The following is a 25,916-nucleotide window of genomic DNA, read 5'->3' on the forward strand; positions in this document are numbered from 1 at the left end:
ATCTGCTGCTGCTCAGTTAAGAAATTAAAAAGAACTAAACTCCTTTGGGTGGGGGGAGGGGAAATCCTGTATGGTTTGGATAAATTGTAAACTGTTACACATGTATGTATTGGAATGGGTCTGACTATACAAATAAAAAAATTAAAAAAGGAAAAAGTCACAGAAGCAAGTTTTAGAGCTGAATGGGATTTGAACATATCCAAATTGACTGTTTTCCACATCCATGCCTAACATTCTACCCAGCTACCCTAACGCTCCCATTAAATGATGAAAAATAAACCCAGGTAGAAAGGCTGAAGCTTAACATCCACGCACAAATGAACCAAAACTAAGGGTCATTCCGCACATGCAGAATAATGCACTTTCAAACTGCTTTCAGTGCTCTTTGAAGCTGTGCGGAATGGCAAAATCCACTTGCAAACAGTTGTGAAAGTGGTTTGAAAACACATTATTTTGTGTGTGCGGAAGGGGCCTATGAGATGTCCAGAGACATAAATTAGAACAGTGGTCTCTGGGATTATGGACCATGGGATCAACTGGAGTTTCTCCCCTGAATTGTAAACATTTTGCCAAGTACATCATGAAAGACCTTCTTCAGCATTTTCCCCAAATGGTCAGAGGGTCGCTAGTCCACTTGGCAGATTTTAAGAAATCTAGAGCCCTCCCCACAACCATAATGGTCAATGGCTTAGGTCTAAGACGCATATACAACAAAACAATTATCTTATGAAGCAAACATAACAATTTTGAAAAGTACTGTAAAACCATTAAGCAAAAATAAAGCGATAACCTATTATCCATGAATTATCTTGTTCATTGCAGTATAACATGTTGTTGGGTAGGCTGAGGTAATCAATGCAGTTGATACTTGCCTACTAGTGATTAACTGCACACCCCTGCATAGCCTAGCCTTCAGATACATTGCTGTATACTTACTTTTGTTTTTTGGGGCTCTTGATCTTGATATTTTCCGGTCTGTTCCTTTTTGTTAATTCTTTGCCATTCTTTAACCATTTGAATTTGAGAGAGGTATGCTCAGAACTGGCTTCACATCTGAGAACTAGCGTCTGACCCACAGTTGATTCCTGGCTTTTCATCTCCTTCAATTTAGGAGGCACAGCTAAAGAACAAAAAGAATGTGCAGGTGATTAGGCAGTTCTTCAAAAGGGGAAATGAAGCCAAAAAGCGACTCTGAATCAAGGCAGTCTTGGGATTTTACAACTTATGAAGATTATGAATTCCCTATCAAGTTTTTTGCTGTTTCAAAGCATAACCAGGGGGGTGGGCAGTAGAAGAACCAGGGATCAAGACAGGCCTCACTAATTCACAGTGGCCATGGATACATCAAGGGCATGCACACAAAGGCAAAGCTCGCATTAGGCTGTCTCTTTACTTTGACTCCTTGATTGAAAGGTGTAATACCAAAGAATGTTGACTCTGTCCCCATTATTACTTTGCAGTAAATGCTTCTATGATATTAATCCTGGTTTCTGAATCTGTACATTTTCTCATTGGCTCATTTGGCACAGCAAATGTATAACGGGCTGCAGTCATGATAAAGGAACCTGTTTTCCTGTTTACCCATTCACATGCATGCCGTACAGGCAGCAATTGGAGCCCACACAAACAATCCGAGTTGCTTTCATGCTTTGCACCAAGACACTTCTCTTTTTTTAAAAAAAAATTCTGGCTACACATGCATAGCTACACAGGCATGCAGAGATGAACCCCCACAGCTATGATGATCATCCCACAATATGATCAGCTGCACCTGAATAGCTACGCAGATACAACCAGCAATTTTTTTTTAAAGAAAAAGGAACCTCCCTGGAACAGCTGGGCAATGCAGGTAGTTTCTCCCTGTCTGTGGACAGCGTGGTAGAAGGGAGGCTGAAGCTTTTCCTGCCTGGCCATTCACTTGGTAGCATCTCCGGCATGGGATTTTTGCAAAAGAATTGCTAGGCCCCTTCCACACATGCAGATAAATGCACTTTCAATCCACTTTCAATGCACTTTGCAGCTGTGCGGAATAGCCAAATCCACTTGCAAACAATTTTTGAAAGTGGATTAAAGGTGCATTATTCTGCATGTGCGGAAGGGGCCCTAGTTTAGCAATTTTTTTTAAAAGCAGGGGAAATAAAACAGGGCAGACTCATTTTGGGGGCAGGACTGGCACGAAATCCCTCCCCCAAACAGGTTTTGTAGCATCCAACACCTCAGTTTATTTGCCTGTGGGGAATCATTCATTGTTAACTATTTGCTTACTCTGTTTTTGCTTTGAGTTAAAAAATAAAGTTTCAGAAGCTTAAAATACTACATGTAGGTCCCTTCCGCACACGCAAAATAATGCACTTTCAAACCACTTTCACAACTGTTTGCTAGTGGCTTTTGCTATTCTGCACACCTTCAAAGAGCACTGAAAGCAGTTTGAAAGTGCATTATTCTGCATGTGCGGAATGAGCCGTAAAGTCTCTGAACACAAGTTTCACTGTCCTCCAACCTAAATTTTCTTTGACCACTAGCTCTCTCATAAAAGTAGTCCTGCAAGGATCTTAATTTCTGACAGGCCTCTCATTCATATAGAAATGAACAATGTCATTATTATATGAAATTAATTTTTGCGTTAATTTAATTATATCACAAATTACCAGGAAATATACAAGTAAAACCCATTTGAAGTTGTAGCCTCTTCAAGACAAAGCTTTGAGGGCACTTAAAGTGGATTGAAAGTGCATTATTCTGCATGTGCAAAAGTGCCCAGAGTGACACATATACTTAAAAACAAGAGTTTTACTCAAGAAGATATGAAAGCATTCTGTCTCATTTTGTCCGTGCTTCGATAACTTGATTGAATCACTAGCTCAAGCATCAGTTCATTGCAGATTATATGTACAGGCACACTTGTTGCTGATAAACTGTGTTGGTTCTCTGAGCAGAAGACTCAAAATTTTACTGGCAAGAGTCAACCAGTATCTGCAGCTAAGTTTCTGTTCTCTGCAATAAAAATAGAAGCAAAGATAATACCTATGCGTAGTTTATTCAGATTTTAGTCAATATCCTAGAAATTCAATAAAATTCAGATTTGGATTTATTCGGGCATAAAATTATCTGTATGCCCGAATAAGACAAATAACATATTCAGATATACCCAAAAATTCGGTTCCGTCTGATTTTTTGGGTATTTTTTGGTTTTTTTGCATTTTGTCCTGAGGGGTTGCATTTTTAAAGCTAATAACACTATTTCAGGGTATCATCCAGAGATGGTCCTGATGATACCATCCAAGTTTGGTGATGTTTGTTTCAGGGAGGACAAAGTTATGGATCCCCAAGGGGGTTACCCCATCCCCCATGGTTTCCAATGGAAGCTAACAGGAGATGGAGGCTAACCCCTTTGAGGGTCCATAACTTTAGCCCCCCTGAACCAAACTTCACCAAACTCGTGTGGTATCATCAGGACAGTCTCCAGATGATACTCTGAAATTACGGTGATACCCTGACAGGCATCCCAAGAAATTTGTCCAGATTCTCTGCTCTGCTTGGATTCATTGTAGCCAATGGGGATTTCTGAGTGTGTAAGCAGGATGCACATTTTTGAAGATAGAAGCACCAGAATTTCAAGGTGGCTCCAGTAGGCCCTCCTGGTAATAGCATCCAGGCTTGGTGAACATTGATTCTGGGGGTTCAATTTTATGAGCCCTCCAAAAGGCTTATTTTTGTTTCCCCCTCCTGCATGTGAAGCCTGCTGGCTGGGTTCTTTCAGAACTCTCTCAACCTTCCCCCACCCCCAGAAGCAAAGTTCACCAAGCTTGGATGCATTCTAATAATTGTAGTATTTTCAAGTTTTTTTTCTATTGATAATAGTGTGTTTTTATTCAGTATACATGTTTTACCCTTCTCCCGTTTTATCCTCTGAACATCCCAGTGAGATAGGCGAGGCTGAGTAAAAGGGAATGGATGAAAGTTACCCACAAGCATTGTGGATTTGAATCTAGATCTCCTGGATCCTAGTCCAGCACTTTATCCCTTGTACTACACTGGCTCTTTTAAAAGAATAGTTATTTTCCAGCACTTTTTATTCTATTTCCGCACACATCAATTCTAGGCTTTTATCAATTTTCCTCAAACAACTGAAGCCAAGATTATTTGTTTTTATCGTCTCTTCTGCCAATTAATATCTGTTGACATAAGTGGTGTTTTCCAAGGACTAAAATGACAACTGGCCAACACCAGGCAGAATGCTGCAAGAAGATACACTTCCTTCAGCTTCTAGAAAAATAGCTGCTGTTAAAGCAACTGTTGTTGACAAGGCTGTTTGTTTATAATGTAAATACAGCACCGGGAAAGAATTCCTACAGATAAGAACATCCCTCCTGTTAATCGAGCTCACTGTTCTGTTTTCTGCAGTAGCAAACAGGGTTGTCAACTCCTGGTTGGGGAATTTCTGGAGCTTTAGGGGTGGAGTCTTAGGAAGGTAGGGTTTAGGGCAGAGATCAGGGTATAGTTCAGGGGTCTGCAACCTGTGGCTCTCCAGATGTTCATGGACTACAATTCCCATCTGGGGAGCTGCAGGTTGCAGACCCCTGGTATAGTTAATTCTATACTGTCCATCCTCCAAATCAGTGATTTTCTCCAGGGGAAATGATCTGTCATCTGGAGCACAGTTGCAATTCCCAAGGATCTCCAGGCCTCAACTCCAGTGGCCAACTGGAGATTCTCAGAAGCTTACAAGCCAGTCACAGTGGCCAGTTTCCACCATAGCAACTCACATTCAGAGATACAGGAAGTCCTTCTCTAGAGTTCCATTTGGGTGCCTCCAACTGCACGTAGTGGGCGTGCACTCTATCTGAGATCCTCTTTAAAAATGTGGCTGACGTTCTGTCTTAACAAGGTAATGGTGAATATTTTCAGCTTTGGCGCGTTCAGATGGAAACCCTCCAACATCAGGGTTTTGCTTAGCATGCATTTAAGTTGGAAGCTAGATGTGGGGTCCCATTCAGATGAAATGGTGACTGGTGTGTATGGGAAAGATCGATGAATACAGGTGCTCCCAGTACATGCAGTTGGCCACTCCCCAACACAGCATCTGAAAAGCCCTATTGTTTCCTGAATGTGGTCTGTCACTTTTATTTGAGATTTCACAAAAGCATCCAACAGCAATGCCAGGTTAAAAAAAAGAGGAGAACATGCCAAGAGTTTGTGAAAAGAGAATCTAAAGGGATATCCTCAGAGCAGCAGTACACCTATTAAGGTGAACTGGCCAATAATTCACATGCACTCCATGTTGTGAAAATTCACTGGGATATTACACCGTCTGACGCTTTTAAGATGAAACTCGGCAGACAGAAAGACATCCAAGTCTCCCCTAGAGATATGTTCCTTTCCCCTTGGTATGATCCTCGGTGGCCCTCCTTTAACATGATTAATTTCAAAAAGAACACAAGCAGCCCAAAGTTGCCCAGGAAGGAATATGAGAGAAATGATCCTGCAGAAACCAGCAGAGAACTTGGCAGCCTGTTATTCTATTCCCTGCACATCCTGAGTCATTGACTGACCTTGCACTACTTACTTCCCCGCTGTGGTTTTGCTACACTGCAAGAATAGGCCAGTCACTTCAAAGGAAGGGGCATGGAAAGAAATTATATTACAAACGATATACACAGACTGGCTGCAGGACAGCAGAAAGCTAAAAACGTGTATTGTTGCAATTTTTTGGCACTGACGGGATGTTTACTTCTAAGTAAAAGAGTTTCTCCAAATCTAGTTGCTGTTTTGTTTATCTTTTTCAGACACCTAATTCCCATGCCATGTCAGAAATTGTGTTTCAAATCCTTCTCAGTTTCATCAGGAGTCTGCTATGGAATATGGAATATGGTGTGGAGAGTGAGGAAAAAATAATCTAAAACCTCCTCCAGTTAATGGATTTAGTTTCACCTTTTCCCAGATTTTTTCCAACATTTATTACCTACTAGCATTGCTGTGGCTTATTATGGTGAAATGGAAAAGGAACAGTAGCAGCAAATCAATTGCAGAGGCCAGCAGTACGTGCTCATGCAAACACGCAGCCTGATACTGTGCGATGTCATTGATGTGTGTGCCTGCATTCCTTGGGGGGGGGGGGGAATGGAAAGGCACACCTCCCACACATCTAGGCTGGCTGGTCATGATCCTTTTACTCTGGTAATGGGATTTTGGGATTGGTGGCAATATTAAGATTGGCCGCTTCTGAGGAAATTCCATCACTGAGAGGGGCGCGACGCAGCCATTCAAAGTATGTCACGTTTGCTGTACCGAGCTTACTCCTGAGTAATGGGTGCCTGGTTTTCTTAACTGTAACACCATGAGTATCTCCAGGAATCTAGGGTGCCTGGCCCCTCCCTCCCAACCCTTTCCTGCCACCCCTCCCCCCCTCCCAGCCTTCCCTTTTCCCTCCCAGCTTAGGGTGGGTGGGTCATATCAAGATGCTGGGCCCCCTGCCTCCCCTCCCTTGCATGTCACCCCTCACTGTCTCCCCTCTCTCACTTCTCTTCCCTTGCATGCCTCCCATTCTGTCCCTTTCCTCTCCCTCCCTCTCTTCCCTTGCATGCCACCCTCCCTCCCTCCCTCTCCCTCGTGTGTATGTGTGTGTATGTGTTTCACTTCCACTCGAGTTAATGGCTATGTACTGTTTTCACTGCTCATATCTGGCCATCTGAGTGAACATTCTAAGGGCATGGACATTCTAAGGGTGACACACAGGCAGCTGCATGTCCTTCACCATGGAGCGCCAGGAAAAAGGTGTTTTACCTGGGCCAGGTGTGAAATGTCAGGTATGTGAACATCTAAAAACACTCTCGCCTGACTGACTATAGTGGCTGGGAATTTTCAGAGGAATTGGCCCAGCAGTTACTGAGGTATACTGTCATCAACAAAAACACTGTTAGCTTTATATATATATAGATTTATTTAGAAATTGTTTATGCTGCCTTCACAAAACCTACTCAAGTGGGAAAATGTGTTTTTAAAAAATATATATAATAATCATTAACTTGGAAACATTATCAAGTTGTCATAAAATGTTTTAAAGGGAGGGAAACCAACATTTCTACATCTGTTCTGTGAATATACTTTTAACAACTGTATTTGGGAAATACCGTGATTAAACCACTTTATGAATACTTTTTAAGATGACAAAGGTAAAAAGTGACAAAATCTAATTTGTATTGTGGTCCCTAAATATGTAAATTTCAGTAACCCGGGTGCTTTATTGGATATTTGTTTCTTTGCCCAAATTTGCAACCTGGAGGTCAGAATGAGTATGTTTCTGATGCCTCTCCTTCTCCCTCAGATCCCTACACTCAAACCCTACTTACCTGTGAATTTCCAGGGCAACAAGGCTGCTTTCGTTGCCTGCCCTAAGCACCCCCTCTGGCGCATTTCATTTTCACATAATTTAACTGCCATTGAGCCTAAACAACTTGCCTTAGCTGCCAAAATCTCAGGTTTCTCTAATGAATGTCTGAAATATCAAAAGCAAGTAAGGCAATTCTTTTTATTGGACTTTGCAGAGATACCATTTTAAGTTACGAACATAAATCTCTCAGGATGAAAATGGAAAATTCACAAAGAGCTTCAGATATAAACTGTGTTCCTTAGGTCATATTTAACCTTCAAGCAAATAGCACAAGCATTACACTACAGCTCACCTAAGTCAATAAAAAAACTCTTTAAGATCCAAAAGTTGCAGACCTAAGGGCCTGAAGACGGTTTCCCAAATCCATATCTAAAACTTTAGCAATTTACCAAATATTAAGAAATGCAAAACAAGCATGTAACCCATTTCTTATTGTGAGCTCTGGATACCTCACATATATTTCATTTAAGCAATAGCAAATCTTCAAAGCAAGATGAGATCCCACCTGTACAAACAGTTTGCTTCAAGGAGTTTAACCGGACTGCCAGTTGGTATTTTCAAAGGCCCCTTACTTGCATTCAGTTCTCCTTACTCATCTTTATGTCTACCACCCTTTTCATTGTGTTCTTTAAACCTTAAACCTTGAATACTCAAGGCAATACAGTTCCTCCTAGGGTAAGTATTTCAAAAAGTCTCAGCCACCTGCTTCTTGTTCTACTTCCGTAAGTAATTTCCCATTACTCTTGCTGATTTCTCTTGTGATTCTGCAATACTAAGTTATCCAACAACTGAAACAACATTTTGTATTTTGCTTGGAGGCACTATTTGAAGCACAAAGCTGTGGCACTTTCAGAAAACACAAATAAATCAGCATATTGTTATAAAACTCTAGTTTTCTGTACCAGAGTTTAGTAACAAAACATGTTGTTAATAATTATTGTAACCCCAGTTATGGTGCACTCTTTACTCTACAGAAGTCTTTTGGTGAGGTTAGCTGGCCTTAGGACAATTTCTAATAATAATACAGTGGTGTCAAGTTGCAATCAGCTCACAGCAAGAGTTCATGGGGGTTTCAGAAAGCAGAGCTGGTTGCCATCAGCATCTTCTGCAAAGCGACTTTTGACTTCCTTGGTGGTCTCCCATCCAAAAACTAATCTTGGCTGACTAGATTAGCAGCTACAGAAGTAAAATGCTCATTACCCAAAGTTTAACAACTGCTTCTTTTCTGTCTTTCCACGGCCCAGAGAAAAGGCAATGAAGTCACTATGCTTATCCGGCATCGCAGCTTATTCCCATTTTGACTTGCTCCTGATCAAAGGGAAAACTTAAATCCTACCCAACTTCTAAACTGGAATTTGCAAGACAATTCTTTTTTAACATTAGCAGGAATAAGGTTAAGAAATGAAAACCAATTTGGTAATGTAAAGATTCATTTAAGTGTCAAAAGGCAAACTGCTCATTATATTATAGGTTGCATAAAAATATTCTCAGCTTTGGAGGACGTCAGGACTTTTAAGCCTCTGATTTTTGTAATGGAAATGACAAGTTCTCTTGCCAAAAACTGTTCGTATCTTTTTTCCCTTTAATTCTTTATGGTACTTATCAAGGGAGTGATAGCTTTTTTAGAGGCTTTCCCGAACGCTTTGCTCTCGGTCTTGTGAGCTGTACTACTGGAAGAAAGAAAACACGGCTGTGAATCACCACAAGCCACGGTTGCTGCTCGGGGTGGATAGGGCAAGAGCTGATTTCAACCTCAGTAAGGGCGGAAGCAGACAAGTGGCCATGCTAGGTTAGGGCAAGCACCAGCACAGCGGCTGCCTGCAGGCCACGGCAGAGAAGGGGAGGGTTAGCCCGAGCCATTAAGGGAGCAGGCTATCCTAGGGAGCTCCCCCTCCCTTTGGGAACGATAGACAGCGGCAAGAGGCAACCGCTCGGCTTAATAGTAATCTGGGGAACACTTCTTGCTGAGGCTCCACTCCGCAGAGCTCCTTATTGATAACGGATGAAGCTTCCTGGAGACAGGGCATCTGCCTGCAGGAGCTTTCTGTGATGTTTAGTTGTCCAGATCTGGACTTCTGCAGTTTCTGGCCTCTTACGCTTCTGAAATGATTAATAACAAAGAATGGCTATGGGATAAATTGATTTCATCTACTTCCAATGTAGAAGCATTAACAATAAAAAATGCGAATTGATGTACAATTGTGGGTCTAGGGCTGTGGTGGCGAACCTTTGGCACTCCAGATGTTATGGACTACAATTCCCATCAACCCCTGCCAGCATTGGCTGATGGGAATTGTAGTCCATAACATCTGGAGTGCCAAAGGTTTGCCACCACTGGTCTAGGGTTTGATATAACATAGCTCATTTCCTATTCCCCCTTTGCTCCCAACCATGGTGTGTTCAGTGTATAGGTGGCCTGACATCAGGTGGGTGTCCCAGATGGCTGTTTCCAGCAGTCTGTTCCATCAGCCCAAGAGGCTGTTTCATTCCGCTTGTCACAAGGGTGCTGCTTTGTGACTAGTGATATCTAGGAAGAAGAGATGTTATGGAGTCCAGTAAAAACACTATCCTTTCTTCACCCCGTTGGGGATGTTTCTGGCACATGTTCTCCTTCTGCAAACCAGGCATAGGATTTTGATCAACAGTGCCAGAATCATATCAACATCAGTATTTTAGGATTGGGCTGTCCAATGCGACGTAGAAGTTTATTTTGCGGCATTGGTTTTTTGTGTCAGTGGCTCTACTGGCCAACTCCTGGCACAAAATGGATGTCCTGAAGTATGAAACCATCTAAGCCTTTTCTGTGTTACACTGTCAGGGTCAGGAAACTCAAGCAGCCTCCGGAAGGCCAGGAAAATGTGTAGAAGAACTTTTTTATAAAAATAATTCACTCTATGTTTATACAAGTTTTTTTTACCAGTTTAACAAACACAGTACAAAACTCTGCAAGGGTGCATTAGTCTCATTAACATAGAAGCATTGACTTACGTTTTGATCAGTTTTTTTAAAAGCCAATTTAAATGGATAAAGGCCAACTTTTAATCAATTTTATAGTACTCGCCCAGGATTGTGTACCATTTTAGCTAAATTAGTTTGAGAATCCATTTCAATTAAGCAAGTACACATTCATTGCAGAAAAACCTTAAACGTAATATATGTGCCTGGAAGATTCTAAAACTGGTTCTCAACCCAGGTTACTGCTCCAAGGTGGAATAATTTACTGTACTCTAAGAAAAGACAGTGACAATTTTCACTACGCCCCAACAAGACATTCCAGATAAATATTTATGGAAGTTTTTCCACGGGAATATATACTGTCCTACTTTCCTAGGCTGCGTACTATTATTGCCTTAAGACATCATTGAGAGTTCATGCTCACAAAAGAATGTTTTCAAAGGCAGCAGAGGAAATTACTGGAAACACTATCTATCTTCACAAAACTGTTTATTAGTAAATCAATAAGACTCCTACTGCAAAACCTGAAGGATTACCAACAATGGTGGTTGACACAAGCTTCTTGATTGGTTTCAACATGTAATCCCATTTAGTATACTGGAGCAGTACACTACAATTTGCTAGGGGTCAGCAAATGTCTGTCTGTCCTCCTGAGCACTGATCACCCCAATATGAGCAATTCTCAAAATCAGAGGCGAGTCAAGTGCCCTTAACTTACCAAAAGCTATTGATTCTCAGCCTGTATCAATCCTCAATTGAAACAAAACCAGTTCAAGAGATGCAACAAATGCAAGAATAATTACACCAAAATAACTGACCAGGTGAACTGGTCCTGTGTTAACAGCAGTGGGGGGATTCTAAATGATCAACCATCGGTTCGCTCCCCCCCGCCCCCCGCCCCCCGGCTGCATGCCCCTGCCACATACCGACACTCCACACACGCCTGCTGCCTACTTACCTGGCTGCTGTGCCCTCAGCTTCCCCCTTTCCAATGATGGGGGGAGGTGAGGGAAGGCGGAAGTCTGGGGGGCAGTGGGGGGCTGGCCAGGTCATGTGCCTCTAAGCTGGGGGCTCTGCCTTTGAGGGAAGCCTGCTGAAGTACCAGCAGACCACACAGTGCACACAGCCCTATCTGTAGCCAGCCGCTGATTGGGTCATGCACCTCTGGGTAGGTGCAGGCACATGGCCCCAATCTATGGCCACCATGGAATTCCAGACGGTTAGCTACCGGTTCAGGAGAACCGGTGCGAACTGGCTGAGTCCCACCTCTGGTTACAGAAACTAATATTTTAATCTCCTTTAGATGAGGGAGCCAAAACAACTCCCAAGCCACCAAGAAGTTTGGAGGTAATACCCAGAACTTTGAATTGAATCCGTAACTGATGGGTAAAGAATGGAGTGATCACAGATTAAGTTTGACCTAATGTTCTGCCAAGAGCCTGATCATGACTGGGCTGCAGAGTTCTGTATCAACTGGAATTTCGAAATTGACTTTAAGGGCAGATCCGTGTAGAGTGCATGACAATAGTGTAGCCCTGAGATAGCCATAGATGGATCTATAGGGCCAGATCCACTAAATCAAGGTAGGGACCATCTTATGGGCTAAAGGAAGTTGGAATTAACTTGCTTGTCCACCAATAATGCTGGATCTAGTATAGTTCCTAGGCTCTTAAATGAGTCAGTGTCACAGGGATCCTATCAAAAGTGGGAAGCAGTTCTTCCAAGACCTCACACTTCCCAACCAATAGTACCTTCATCTTCTCAGGAGTGTAAGGATTACATCAAAGAGTTTCTGATGTCAGTTATAAATCAACCACAGGGCAAAGGGACCGTTAGCTGGTCTTTAAAACAGGAAGTTATTACTCAGCAAATGTAATTGCAGCTTTGTGAGTATACTGTTCAGCTGTATGGAGCAAAGGATGATCGTGTGGATGGAAGAAAAGATGCTTCCTTCTCTTTCCAAAATACTGGGAAGCAAGATAGGCAGATATCAAGAGCATGGATTTGTGAATCTTTTTTCCAACACTGTGTACTCCTGCCTGGTTATGTGACAACAGGCAGTAAAATGGCTGTAAGGGTTGGAAGCATGTTGACCTAATAAATAGACTTGGGAAGATTAATGTTCTTTTAATTAAAATTGAATTGATAACTTTGGTGGAGAACTACGGGAGTGGCTCCCGGGCTTCTATGTTTGGCCCTCCAACTAGCTTGAAACCCCTAACATCTCAAAGAACAAAACAAGGAGGCCAGAATATTGATTTATAAGTGAGACATCAGCCTGTGTCGTGCTCATCAGCACCGCAACTATAGTTTTAATTTATGTGATCGTCCAGCAGACTTAAAATTCGGGTGCTTTGCACAGAGCTAAAATGTCCCTTTGCAAAATTAAAGGAATCCACTACTTAAAGTCATGTATCATCATATCATGCAACTACCCTGTTTCCCCGAATATAAGACATCCCCTGAAAATAAGACGTAGTAGAGGTTTTGCTAAAGTGCAAAATATGGGCGCAATCCCCGCAAGTAAGATTTATGCAAAAGTTTTGCTCTGCTTGGAAGCATGCCCGACTTGTAATACAGAACAATATTGCTTCAATCCTCTGGTAACAAGACATAAGCAGCGTGACTTTGGGATAACACATAAGACGCTGTCTTATTTTCGGGGAAACACGGTATACTGCTAATCTTCACAAAGCGTTCTAGATATCATATAATGAGCTCTTGTTGGAAACTTCCACACATGTTTGCTTTCCTTCCCATCAGGTAGCTAACAAGGCGGAAGATAAATTATGTATATAACAGATCAGGGGAAATGGATGGCAGATTTAGGTTTGACAATGAAAAGCCCTGAAACAAAACCCAAGTGTTTACTCATGTATTTGCACAGCTCCTTGCGGAGCCTCAGTTTAGGGAAGGAGAGAACTGGTTAGTGAGTCACTTTGTTCTTTAAACAAAGAAAAGCATTAGACCATTATAGTTCTGATAAATGTGAAATAGGCGGATAGAAGGAAGTGATCAGGATGAATGTGAAATACGCAGATAGGAGGAAGTGATCAAGAAGCAAAAGACAGAGAGGGAGGATGAAGATGTTAATAAGAAAAAAGATAATCACCTCTGCAAACATCTTACATCCTTAGTCCCCCCACTGGTGGAATGGTGAATTCATGCAAAGGAAGAAACAAAAAAGGGCCCAGCTAAGGGTCTGCTACCTGCGACTCTCCAGATGTTCATGGACTACAATTCCCATCGGGGCTGATGGGATTTGTAGTCCATGAACATCTGGAGAGCCACAGGTTGCAGACCCCTGCGTGACTAGTTGCTCCAGAAAAATGAAAAAAGGAAGGAATATTTATTGTGGAGTACAAACCAAACCCTTGGAAGAGGACATAACAAAAGCAGCATAAAGGGAAACAAGTAATGACAGGATTAAACTGAGTCCAAACAACAGAATATTTCAGTTCTAACATTTTAGAAGAAACTCATAAGTACATGGAAAGAGCTCTTTCTGCCCAAGCAGATGGCTCACTTTACAAAGTGTTTTTTCACCTTATCAGTGTTATGGGATACCCAATGGTCCTGTTCTGTGCGAGAACAATAAAGAATTAATGAAACCAGCATGAAGGTTGGTTTGCAAGGCCAAAGAAGGAAAGAAAAATCTTGCAGTTTAACATGACAATGAAAGAAATTTATGGGCTTTACAAAAACTAGCATGGAGATAGGGGCTCCTAAAGACTTTCCCTGTTTCCCCGAAAAGAAGACAGTGTCTTATATTAATTTTTGCTCCCAAAGATGCGCTATGTCTTATTTTCAGGGGATGTCTTATTTTTCCGCTCCACAACTGCATGCTCAGGTTGACGGGCATGCTTCCAAACAAAAACTTTGCTATGTCTTACTTTCGGGGGATGCTTTATATTTAGCACTTCAGCAAAACCTCTACTACTGTGATGGCAAACCTTTGGTACTCCAGATGTTATGGATTACAATTCCCATCAGCCCCTGCCAGCATGGCCAATTGGCTATGCTGGCAGGAGCTGATGGGAATTGTAGTCCATAACTTCTAGAGTGCCAAAGGTTCACCACCACTGGTCTACTACGTCTTATTTTCAGGGGATGTCTTATTTTCGGGGAAACAGGGTACTGCCAGATATGCTCTCTGTCAACAGGAAAGCTATATATCACTAGGAATAAGGCCAGTAAATTCCACATTAGAACCTTCAATTTTTCAAGCCATTTCATTTGCTACTGCCTAAGCAAGCAGCACTGAGCAAGTACATTTTCCTTTCTGCTCACACATCATTGGATCCAGTCCACACACTGCACCAAGTCTTGCTACAATTTGGCACCTCTCAAAAGATTTATTCCAATACCTGACACATCTGCAAAGATGTATAGGTTAAACAAGGACTTTTTTCACATATTAGTGGTTCCTGGGAATAGATAAACACAAGTCAGGAACTGTTATTTTAGACAGTATGCTGCCATGGGCCAACTTACAAGCTCAAAACAGATTCCAGAAATCAAGTGTCTTGTAGAGGGGTAGACACAACAACAATAATATATGCCATGAACAATTATACAGATGCAGAGCCAAAGAGGCCAAATATATACCTGACTTTAGTACCACTTTCAATTTCACTGTTTTAAACACTGATTAACATTCTTAAAGCAAGTGAGCAACTAAATCCTGAAACATCCGACTCACTGTGTATGTGTGTATGAAGTGCTGTCAAGTCACAGCTAACTTATGGTGACCTCAGAAGGAGATTTTGAGGCAGGTGATGAGCAGAGGTGGTTTGCCATTGCCTTCCTCCGCAGAGTCTTCCTTGGTGGTCTCCCTTCCAAGTACTGACCCTGCTTAGCTTCTGAGATTGGACAAGATGGGCTAAACCAGTGGTTCTCAACCTGTGGGCCGCGACCCCTTTGGGGGTTGAATGACCCTTCACAGGTGTCGCCTAAGACTCTTTGCATCAGTATTCTCCATCTGTAAAATGGATAAATGTTAGGGTTGAGGGTCACCACAACGTGAGGAACTGTATTAAAGGGTCATAGCATTAGGAGGGTTGAGAACCACTGGGCTAAACCATTCCACCCTCCCTCAGTATTCATGCAATGATAAAACAAGTTCTGCATCAGATTTTCCCATATCAGAACCTTTGTCAACATTGCTTGCTATGTGCAAGAACAAGGAAGAAGCGGGGAGGAATGGGCAGAGTCAATCTGGGAAAAGATGATGCTGCCCATGTTAGGGAGTGTACCCAACGTCTTTCTAAATATATACAGGTGTCTTAGGAAGATGCAGTGAGGAATGGGAAAAAACAGATATTGGCTGCCTAGCATAGAGTGATTACTTATGAATTCTAACCAGAATTTCAAAAATCAAGAGAACTTCAAAGTGACAGTGTCCAAATAAATAAGAGATGTCCATTATATTCTAGGTGAATGAAAGTACATACAAGTTCACTTGAGGTAAATGTATCACCTTTAACACGCTTCCCCTCTTTCTTCACACACACAGACATATCACAGTACTGACTACTTCTAGGCAACAATACGGATTTGTTTACGGATGTGTAACAAACCCTGGTTTACCTGCTTTTCTCCTTCTGGGCCTAATTTAAAGTGATGGTATTAACCTATATAGCCCTAAATGGTCCTGATTACTTGAGAGAGTGCATCTGCTCATATATTCCTGTCCGGACACTGAGATCAGAAAGGGAGGCCCTGGCTTTTCCACCTGCTACAGAGGTGAAGGAGATTAGCCCAGAGGGCCTTCTCAACAGTGGCTCCTGCAATGTGGAATGCCCTTCCACCAGAGGTCCCTTACTCTTCTGGAGTTTCAGCACTTGGCGAAGACCAGTCTCTTCACCTGGGTGTTCAGCTGATTCCCCCTACTAGAATTGAGGGTGGTCTTGAGGTCTTCTGTACACTCTGCCCACTTGTAGGGAAAGTTGGGGTGGGAATTTTAGGATTGTTACTCAATGGGATTTTATCATGCTTTTTATTGTAACCCACCCTGAAACAATTGTAACGGGCAAGGAATAAACTGAAATCATCATCATCATCATCATCATCATCTCCTCCTCCTCCTCCTCCTCTGAGGTCAGGTGGCTAGATCAGACAGTATCTTTCAATAAACTGTGCTTTGTGAATTCAGACATGACTAACCAGCTACAAATCCCAGTTTGCTGGACCGTATACATCCAGACACTGCAATTGTTTGATCAACCACAGTTTGAGATGTCTGAGTACAGTGATTATATACTTGGTGAAAATGTGCTTTTATTCTTCCTCTTACTTATACAATGACATTTATGGATGGAATAGTGATTCTAATCTGTATTAATAATATGAATTTCAAGCAGTTAACTAATCCAGAAAAGAAAGTAATCCATCCTATGTATCCATCCTATGAAATCTGAGAATATCGCTGTCTAAAGGAGGGCTCTTGCACATGTGGAAGAGGATGCTTATGTGAAACCCAAACCTTTAAACTGGGATTTAGCAACACCCAGGTTGTCTCAAAACAGCTTCCAATTCCTGTTCCTTCTAGAATAAAGCAATTGGTTTGAGAAAATACATTTCCCTTTCCATAAATACATTATACAGCAGAGGGGTTTGAGTTGAGAGAGCTTTGCACAATTATGAAAAATATCTCCTCAGGTTCACATTATAAGTTTCTCGTCGTCTGGAATGGCCCTGCCTTCTATAGATCACTACCACTTACACCCCTATTAAAGCTATAGCTTTAATTACAAATCTTGGCTGGCAAAACCTTCAGTTTCCCAACCATGCCAGCGTTAACATGAAGTCATAAAAGAACGGCTTACTCTGGAGAAATGTTGCCATTAAAGTATATGCTGGAAGATTTCTAGCTGAAAAAAACACCCACAGGGAATTTGTATAGCCCAGCAAGACAATTCCTAACATCAATCCTTAACTCCACCCCCCAGTACCTATTCTTTCCTAGGATTCATTTTAAGGCTTAAAGAGAACATATACACTGAAAGCAGCGGAAACATCTGGGGTTTATTATAACACCACTTTGCTCGCCTGTAGCATTGTACAAATCCCCGCAGGCCAGGAATCACCCTTGACCTGCCAAACACGATTACTATAGTCAAACAGCTTCCTCTTGCTGCACAGCTGCTCTCCCCACAGTCAGGCAGACAGACCTTCGAGCCGCCATGCTCATACTGGCTTTGGGAGGAAACAAGCAAAGAGTCCGCGTTGCCATAGCCACCGCATAATGACTTCTTGGCTTTGCCTATCAAGTAAATTGATGATGAGGTCCAGCAGAGGAATGTTGGCTTCGGCGTTGCGGGGGAGAGCAGACAAGGTCTCCTGACGCAATTTCAGCCCCATCTTCCCCACACAGGCCATCAACTATGTGTACATCTCCTTCAAGTGTTGCTACGTTTCCTCCTCCCTTGCACTCACCTTTCATCATGCCCCGCTCTTTGCCCTCGTGCTCCCACTGACAGCATTGTGCTATTTCACCACCACCATGCACGCTCCTGCTTCGAGCTTCAGTTACAAATCCTGAACAGCAAAACCTGAAATTGGCCAAAAATGCTAGCAGCCTTGTGAAGTCAAAACAGAATGGCATCCAGTTCCCTTGAGCCCTGGCAATAGCTAAACAACTAATTCTTCAAAAATGGAATGCCATGGTTACGCCACCTATTGCAATGTGGACTGAAGTAATGTAATAAAGCCCTTGTGGTCAAAGAAAGAGTTGCCTTAGATGAAAAAATCTTTCAAATGCCCATTTCCACTTACCGTATATACTTGGGAAAAGCTGACTTTTTCAGCACATTTTTAATGCTGAAAAAGCTCCCCCTCGGCTTATACTCGAGTATATACGGTAATTCCAAGATGGCAACCGGAGCTGGGGCTGCTGTGGGGATCCGGTAAGCATGTTGCTGCTTTTTTTCTAACTCACCAGAGAGCCGTAAAAACAAGCTGTAAGAACAGCCTGCATAGCATAACAACTAGGTTGTGTGTGTGTGTTAAAAGAAACCAAGGCACTTCTCTTCTAGAGTGCGTTGCATTCTAGATAAATACAATTCTTCATACAGTAGTTTACTGCCAAATACTAATGTTGCTGAGGACACAGACTTTCTTTGGAGCAAAGTTTAGGCTGGCATGGCTATGAATCCCATAATTATTCTACATTTGGAGGAAAACAGTGGTTCATTTGTGTTCCTAGAGTGCTGGAAAGCTGCTCATCCCTAATGCAAACTTTGCTAAGCAACTTTATCTCATCTTGCTCCCAAATCTTCTGTTTTTAGCTGCTACTGAGTCCAGTTCAAAAGCTTATACTCGAATCAATAAGTTTCCCAGTTTTTTGTGGTAAAATTAGGTGTCTCGGCTTATATTCGGGTCAGCTTATATCCGAGTATATACGGTATCAGCAGGTATGCCCTGACCTAGATGACCCAGGCTAACCTGATCTTGTCAGATCTCAGAAGCTGAACAGCATCAGTCCTGGTTAGTACTTGGAGAGAAGACACCAAGGAAGTCCAGGGTTGCTACACAGAGGCAGGCAATGACAAACCACCTCTGAATATCTCTTGCCTTGGAAGTCCTACGGGGGGCGCTGTAAGTCAGCTGCAACCTGAAAACACTTTCCGCCACTGTGTCTATGTAGCTCAGAAGCTTTCTTTATACAACAATTAAAATAAATACAATAAAACCAAAACCTAAGCTAACCAATGTATAACAAAGGCATAGGCAAAATCAGATTGCAATGACCTCAAATAAATAAATAACGGTGATGAACTCTCCTGGCTTTCTGCTCGCTATCCAAAACTGTATTACTGAAGAGGGCTTTTGTACGCAGACAATATAGTTGCAGTGTGGTAAATGATTCTCAAAGTTACTTGGATAAATGGTTAGGAACTGCATTCTATAACTTTGTTTAAAGATAAAGGGAAGTTCCCTTTACAAGCACTGGAACTTTACTGACCCATGGGGGCGATGTCACATCATGACATTGACTAGTCCAGGGGTCTGCAACCTGTGGCTCTCCAGACGTTCATGGACTACAATTCCCATCAGCCCCTGCCACCATGGCCAATTGGAACTGTAGTCCATGAACAATTGGCCATGGTGGCAGGGGCTGATGGAATTTGTAGTCTGTGAACATCTGGAGAGCCGCAGGTTGCAGACCCCTGGACTTGGCAGACTTTCTTTACAGACTACTTTGCCTTTACCTTCCCCAGTCATCTACACTTTACCTCCAGCAAGCTGGTTTCTCATTTTACCAATACTGGAAGGATGGAAAGCTGAGTCACTTTGAGCCGGCTACCTGAAACGGACTTTCATCGGGATCAGACTCAACTCGTAAGAAGAGACTGGACTGCTTCACTGCAGACTACCACTCTGTGCCACTGGGCTGTGTTTCATTTGCTGAGACTAGGATCCTACTGTGTAATTTTTTTCATCATTTAATGTGTCTTGTTAATACTTCAGTTTTGCTTCAGTTCTGCTTTTAGATGTTTGATTGGTTCTACCACCCTTATCCTATTGCGTTGTTTGTTGAATGTCCCATCCTGTACCCTGTATTGACTCACTCTGTGTAATCCACCTTGAGTCCACGAGAAAGACAGATGATAAAGTAAATAACATAACATAAATAAAATAAAATAAAAATAAAATACAGACATATCACCCTCAACTCTCCTTTACATTTTTAATATCTATTTTAATATAATATCTATCTATATCTATCCCTCTATCCCTCCATCTATCCCTCCATTTATCCCTCTATCCATCCCTCTATTTATCCATCCATCCATCCATCCATCCATCCATCCATCCATCCATCCATCCCTCCATCCCTCCCTCCCTCCCTCCCTCCCTCCCTCCCTCTATCTATATATATGCATTTCAAGCTTGTATAGTTGAAGTGCATGTGGTGGGGGAGGGAATGAAAAGTTGAAATAGGGCCTCTTATATAGAACCTACAGATGTTCATGGTATATGCCAAATGTATATAGGCGTCAAGGTGGAGACAACCGCCATGATTCATGTCCCTGTGCTTGTGTTAACTGCACACATCTGTAATGTGTGAATACTCCTTCAGCTTGTCTTTGACCATTATAGCGCCTACCCTCATTACAACTTGAGTCAGCAATGTCTACTCGCAATGTTTCACTGTTTCATTTTGTCAGCCACATTTCCCTCCACAAATCACCAATGCCTACCCTTACCAGAGTACCCTGATGTGTAACATGCTTAAAATTGCAGGCCTGGTTCTATGTTTAAGAACAACTCTGGCCTGCAGAGTTTTCTCTTTCACTTAATATTTGTAAAAACACCTAAAGTGTAATGTGCACTGTACACAGACAAAAGCAAACAGGTCCCTTCCCATAAGTTCACAACCTAAACACAAAACAAAAGGAACAGGAGAAAAGCAAACTTTGAGCTTGCTGGCTGGGACATACCTTTCTCCTCCCCAACGTTATGAAATGTGGATTACCGGATGTGGTCTATCATATCTGGCAAAGTCAGTGCTGCCTGAAATTGCCCATGGATTGCTTCTTTCATATCAAATGAAAATCATACCCTGTATTAAAACACTCCACTCCAAGAAAAGGCTTTTGAAACCCTCCTACCTTATAAATATACAAATAAGCCAGTTCCCATATAAGAACTGATGCGGCCCAGGGAGAACTATTTCACTCATAGTTCCTTCCTAGGGCCTTTCCCCACTTACCTTAAGCCCCGCGTTGCTTGAGGAGAGTAGCGCGGGGTTCCCCGGCACTCCCCACGAGAGGGGCAGCGACAGCGCAGCCGCCCCCTCACTGCGTGGCATCCCTGGCGCTCTTGCAAAGGGCACCTTTTGATGACCCCGCGCAGAGCGCTGGGTCGTGGGGACGCCTGGGCATGCGCCAGGGGGGATCATGCTGAGTGGGGAAATGCCCCTAGATAAGTTATGCCCAGAGAGCTGGAGAAGAAAGGGGCACACAAAGGAGAATGAGAACCAGGAAGATGTCTTCAGCAATGAACAATAAAGCCTTCGACTTCTCCAGCCACAAGAAGAGTGGTCTTCATGAGTTTGCAGCTTGCTGTCTTTTCCAACTGAGACTAGCAAAAGGACAGCTCATCTAGAATCTGGTATACAGCTCCCCTGTGTTTTCAGTCCAGCAGCTAAGTGCCTGTAGCCAGATGAGAGCATGACGATTTTTGTGCCAAATATCAATTTATGGCCCTGACTGAACTACATACTCACCTGTAGCTGTGAAAATAACTGGGGAGGTTTGCAACCACGTTAAAGTACCTCTGTTTCCTTTTGGGGAGGAGAGGGAAGAGCAAAACATACCACTCCAGTGTAGTACAGTTCTACATTTTAGGCATGAGTCACACATATGAGCTCATCCCGCACTCATGGACATGTCAAAGTATCTTTTAAACATATCACATGAGGCGTGCTCAGGGATGGGTGAGATTTTTCAAGAGCTCCCAAATTATGGTCATATATGTATAAAATAAACTAACATGCAACACAGCCCTTTCCAAAACATAATAGTTCTATAGCAGGGGTCTGCAACCTGCAGCTTTCCAGATGTTCATGGAATATAAATCCCATCAGCCAAATTGGCCATGCTGTCAGGGGCTGATGGGAATTGTAGTCCATGAACATCTGGAGAGCCACAGGTTGCAGACCCCTGTTCTACAGGGATTTACTTGTTAAGAGGCACTGACTTCACACTATGCCCCTTTGGTCCGAGAACATTAGTACTGATTCGAAAATTCCATCCTGAGCCCATCCTGGAATGCCAACGATAAAGATTTTTCTGAAAATAACAAAAAAATTCGGCTTCAAAGCTTTTGTTACTCAACAGAATAATAGATAACCCAATCTAGATTGGGGGGGGGGAATAACAACCACCACAGGAGGCAGCACGGGCTTGCACTGATGCATTTGCCCTCCCAGTCAGCATTAAGTGGCACTTAAGTGGCAAATGGGCAGATGGTGGAACTACGCAGTGCTCAACCTGCTTGTGGTCACTGTTTCCACAGCTGTGCCAGCCTAACATGGAGGTCGACACAGCTGGGGGTGTTCTGGGTGCATTCCTGTAGGCTGAGTCAACACTAGTTGGCTTCCACTGGGCCTTGGCCCTGGGAACGCCAGCAGGATGGTTGACGGACCCTCAAAAGTCCTATAAAGAGCTTTCGATTGGCTGGGTTCTTTCCAGCTTTTCACTGCCTCTCCGTGCCACCTGGAAGCTCTCTGGAGAGAACGTGTTGATACTGCAGCAGCGTCATTCCTGGCCGCCCCAGGGTTTGGAATGGACTGTAAGACATCTGATAGGTATAGTGATGATAACTCAACTTACTGAGTCTCCATTGGTGCTATACTAGGAAAGATTCAGGAGGATGCATTTAAAGAAACGCCAGTCTTCCTCTGGAAACCATCCCACACCCCTGGTAGTTAAATACAAAATTAAAACAAAAAACTAATTTAAAAAAAAATAATGACACCTACAATGCTGGAGGCTGGGGGTTAGTGATAGAGCAAAAGGTAAGTTCCCTTCTCTCCCCCTTGTCCCAACAGACAACTTTAAATTTTTAAAAAGCACACATGCATCTGTGCACAAATGCAAACAATGACAGGGTGAGACGGGAAAAGTGTCATACCTCTGCGTGAGAAGATGTCTGTCCTTACATAATGCAACCCAGGAAGAGCCTGGTTATTCAAAAATCTTCACATTTACATTCAAAAGAATGATGCTTCCTTGCCTCCCCCTACCCCAGCATGCAGGTGACAGGAGTTATAAAGCCTGAGCCCCTCCTCACATTGGCCCCTTCCGCACCTGCAGAATAATGCACTTTCAATTCACTTCCACAATTGTTTGCAAGTAGATTTTGCTATTCTGTCCAGTAAAATCCAGCTGCAAGGTGCATTGAAAGTGGACTGAAAGTGCATTATTCTACATGTGCCGAAGGGGCCATTATCTCACTGTGCTCCACTGTTGCAAGCAATTCCACAAGAATCCTGGTGGTTAACAGGAAATTAAATGTAGCATGATCTGGGAGAAACACACTGAAAGGAATTAACCTGGTGCAGGGCTCATGTGTGTATGGAGGGTCTAATGCCTCTTGCTGTTTCTGCTTGATGATAGGCCCCCACCCACATCCGGATCCTGGTGGCAGAAAAGAATGGAGGAAAAAACTTGTTACCCTTGCTTGCTCCACAAGGGAGAATTGTAATGGCCCGTAAATCAGAGGCCCTTTATCCTCTCTGTCTATGGTTTGGCAGGCAGGATCCCTTGAGTGCAGGTTACAATCTTTGAGAACACAATTGGACACAGGAGGAGGCCGGGTTTCCAGGCCATTATGTTTTTCACACTGAAACCTGCTTCAATATCCTCTAAACACAACAAACCTCCTCAGAGCAGAACGTATTTACAGTATTTACCAAAACAACTTGAACTTTTTTCCGCTTGCAAAGTGAAGTAAGGCATTTCCAATGAAAGCAGGAACAGAGAAAACGAAAGGCTCTTCTGATCCTGCTATTGGCCACTGGGGAGCACTCACAGCCTGGGCCAATTCACCATCCGAGTGATCCAAGCGGCCACTTTGGCTTCCAAAGCAGTGGGGAATGCCAACTTTGGAAGTAGCAAAATAGCCTATCAACACTGTTGCACCAGAATCCTCTAGAAGTTCAAGGTGGGCTGCAGAAGAGCTTCCTCTACACATCACTTTAAACCTTTTCTGGGGGGCATAAGAGGGATGCACTTTCTCTCATGTCATTGCTGCCTGCCCAGGACCCATCCAAAGTGAAGAGAAAATGTCTCTAAATCCTACGTCAAAGGCAGGATCCAGGTCGGCAGCAACAGAAAAATCATGAGCCTCCTCTCATGCTGTGAACCTCCTCTAGTGCTAGTCTGAGAGTTCTTCATGGTGGGGGCAAAGGCCTGCCTCTGATAGAGGATCCTCCATCCAAGGAAGGACATGGAGGCATTATGGCTGCATCCTGCCTTGGATGGATTCCAGTTAGCACAAGGGAAGGTGTGTGTCTTTTCTGCTGCTGCTTGCCAGGAATATTGCCTGGTGCCAGGGACGTAGGTATAGATTTTTAGGAGGGGTTCAGGGGGGCCTGCCCGCACCCACCCCTGGAGAGTGGGGCCATGCCTCCCCCATCCTCAGTGCTCATAAAAGCAGTTCTCAGACCAGGGATGGCAGACTCCCCTGCTCCACCCCTCCCCCTGCTCCCGGGCTCCTAGCCGGCAGTCCCTTCTGCCCTTCCCTCGGGGCAGAGGCGTAGCTAGGGAAAATGGAGCCCAGTGCAAAATCAGAGTTTTGCGCCCCTCCCCCCCGCACATGGGCAGCCGCTATGATGCTGGAATCCACCCCAAACAGCATCCCTTTCAATAGTGTTTAAGCTAGGGAGCCCAGATTCTCCTTTCAAATCCACCTTAAAGGGAGAATCTGGGGTCCCCAGTTAAAACAACATTTAAAGTGATGCTGTTTTGGGGTGGATTATCCCCCAACCTTAAACAGCATCACTTTCAATATTTAAACTGTGGACCTCAGATTCTCCCTTTAAATCCATGCTGAAGGGGATGGATTTAAAAGGAGAATCTGGGGAAATCTGGGGGGTGCCTGCTGTCAGGGGTGCAATTTTTAAGCTAGCAGCACCAAACTTTCAGGGTACCTTTAGGGGACCTTCCTGATGATACCACCCAGGTTTGGTGAAGTTTGGTTCATGGGGGTCAAAGTTATGGATCCTCAAATGTGTAGCCCCCTTCTCCTGTTAGCTCCAATTGGAAACAATGGGGGATGGGGGCACCCCCTTTGGGTATCATCAGGAGAGTCTCCCAACAAATCCCTGAAATTTTGGTGCTACTGCACCCCCTGCAGGCCATAAATAGAAAAAACACTAAAAATACCAAAAAAACCACAAATGGGGGGCGGAGCTTTGGACATGTGATGGGGGGGTTGAACCCGAGAACCCCCCCATACCTATGTCCTTACCAGGTGCTTCATCTATACCCTGCCTTGGAGCTTCCTGGGAAGCAGGAGGAGGCTGCTTGGGCCAGTTGAACAGATTAAGCTAGCCCTGTATGTAGAACTTCAAAGGAATAAGATTTGGTCCATGAACTGACCCCCTGTCAATCTTCAATGCCTATGTATTAGGAAATGAGGATCCACTTCCTGCAAGTCCAGGAACGATGAAACCCTCCATCCTCATATGGAAAACATGGCCCTGCATCTATTAGAATATAAAATAGCTGAAAACCCAAGGCAACTTCCCAGCATAAAATGCAAGGTAGTATCAGGCAGGTTCAAAGTCCCCTATGCAAGAGGGAATAGAAATCTAGACCCTGAGTGAAGGAGTATATATATAAACCTTTAATGGCATAATTAAAACAGCAGCAATATACCAGAAAAATGGCGACCTCAGTGTAATGATACAATCTCCAGTACAGTTATAACCGTTTGCTGATGACAGAGCACAAAAAGTTAGCCAGCGCTTCCAATACACTTGCAGAACCACAATCCAACATCGTTACCACAATTGATAGATTAATATTATCAATGGGGGGTTTTAACCACGGGTTAA

The 25,916-nt window shown here is 43.3% G+C and overlaps 1 protein-coding gene across 4 annotated transcripts in view; it reads right to left on the reverse strand.

Annotated features, from left to right (window-relative positions):
- Positions 1 to 25,916, reverse strand: part of NRG1 (neuregulin 1) — a 438,532-nt gene that overhangs the window by 209,176 nt on the left and 203,440 nt on the right. For 3 of the 4 annotated variants that reach the window (XM_048502956.1, XM_048502953.1, XM_048502954.1), the window contains exon 2: positions 937 to 1,120. In XM_048502956.1, coding sequence (XP_048358913.1) covers positions 937 to 1,097 — 161 coding nt within the window. In that variant the 5' untranslated portion in view covers positions 1,098 to 1,120. Of the gene's footprint in view, positions 1 to 936; positions 1,121 to 17,782; positions 17,808 to 25,916 lie in introns of those variants that run through there. The other variant, XM_048502955.1, reaches the window with a different exon arrangement.

This window comes from Sphaerodactylus townsendi, linkage group LG07 (genome assembly GCF_021028975.2).
Source record: "Sphaerodactylus townsendi isolate TG3544 linkage group LG07, MPM_Stown_v2.3, whole genome shotgun sequence".
NCBI classification, from domain to species: Eukaryota; Metazoa; Chordata; class Lepidosauria; order Squamata; family Sphaerodactylidae; genus Sphaerodactylus; species Sphaerodactylus townsendi.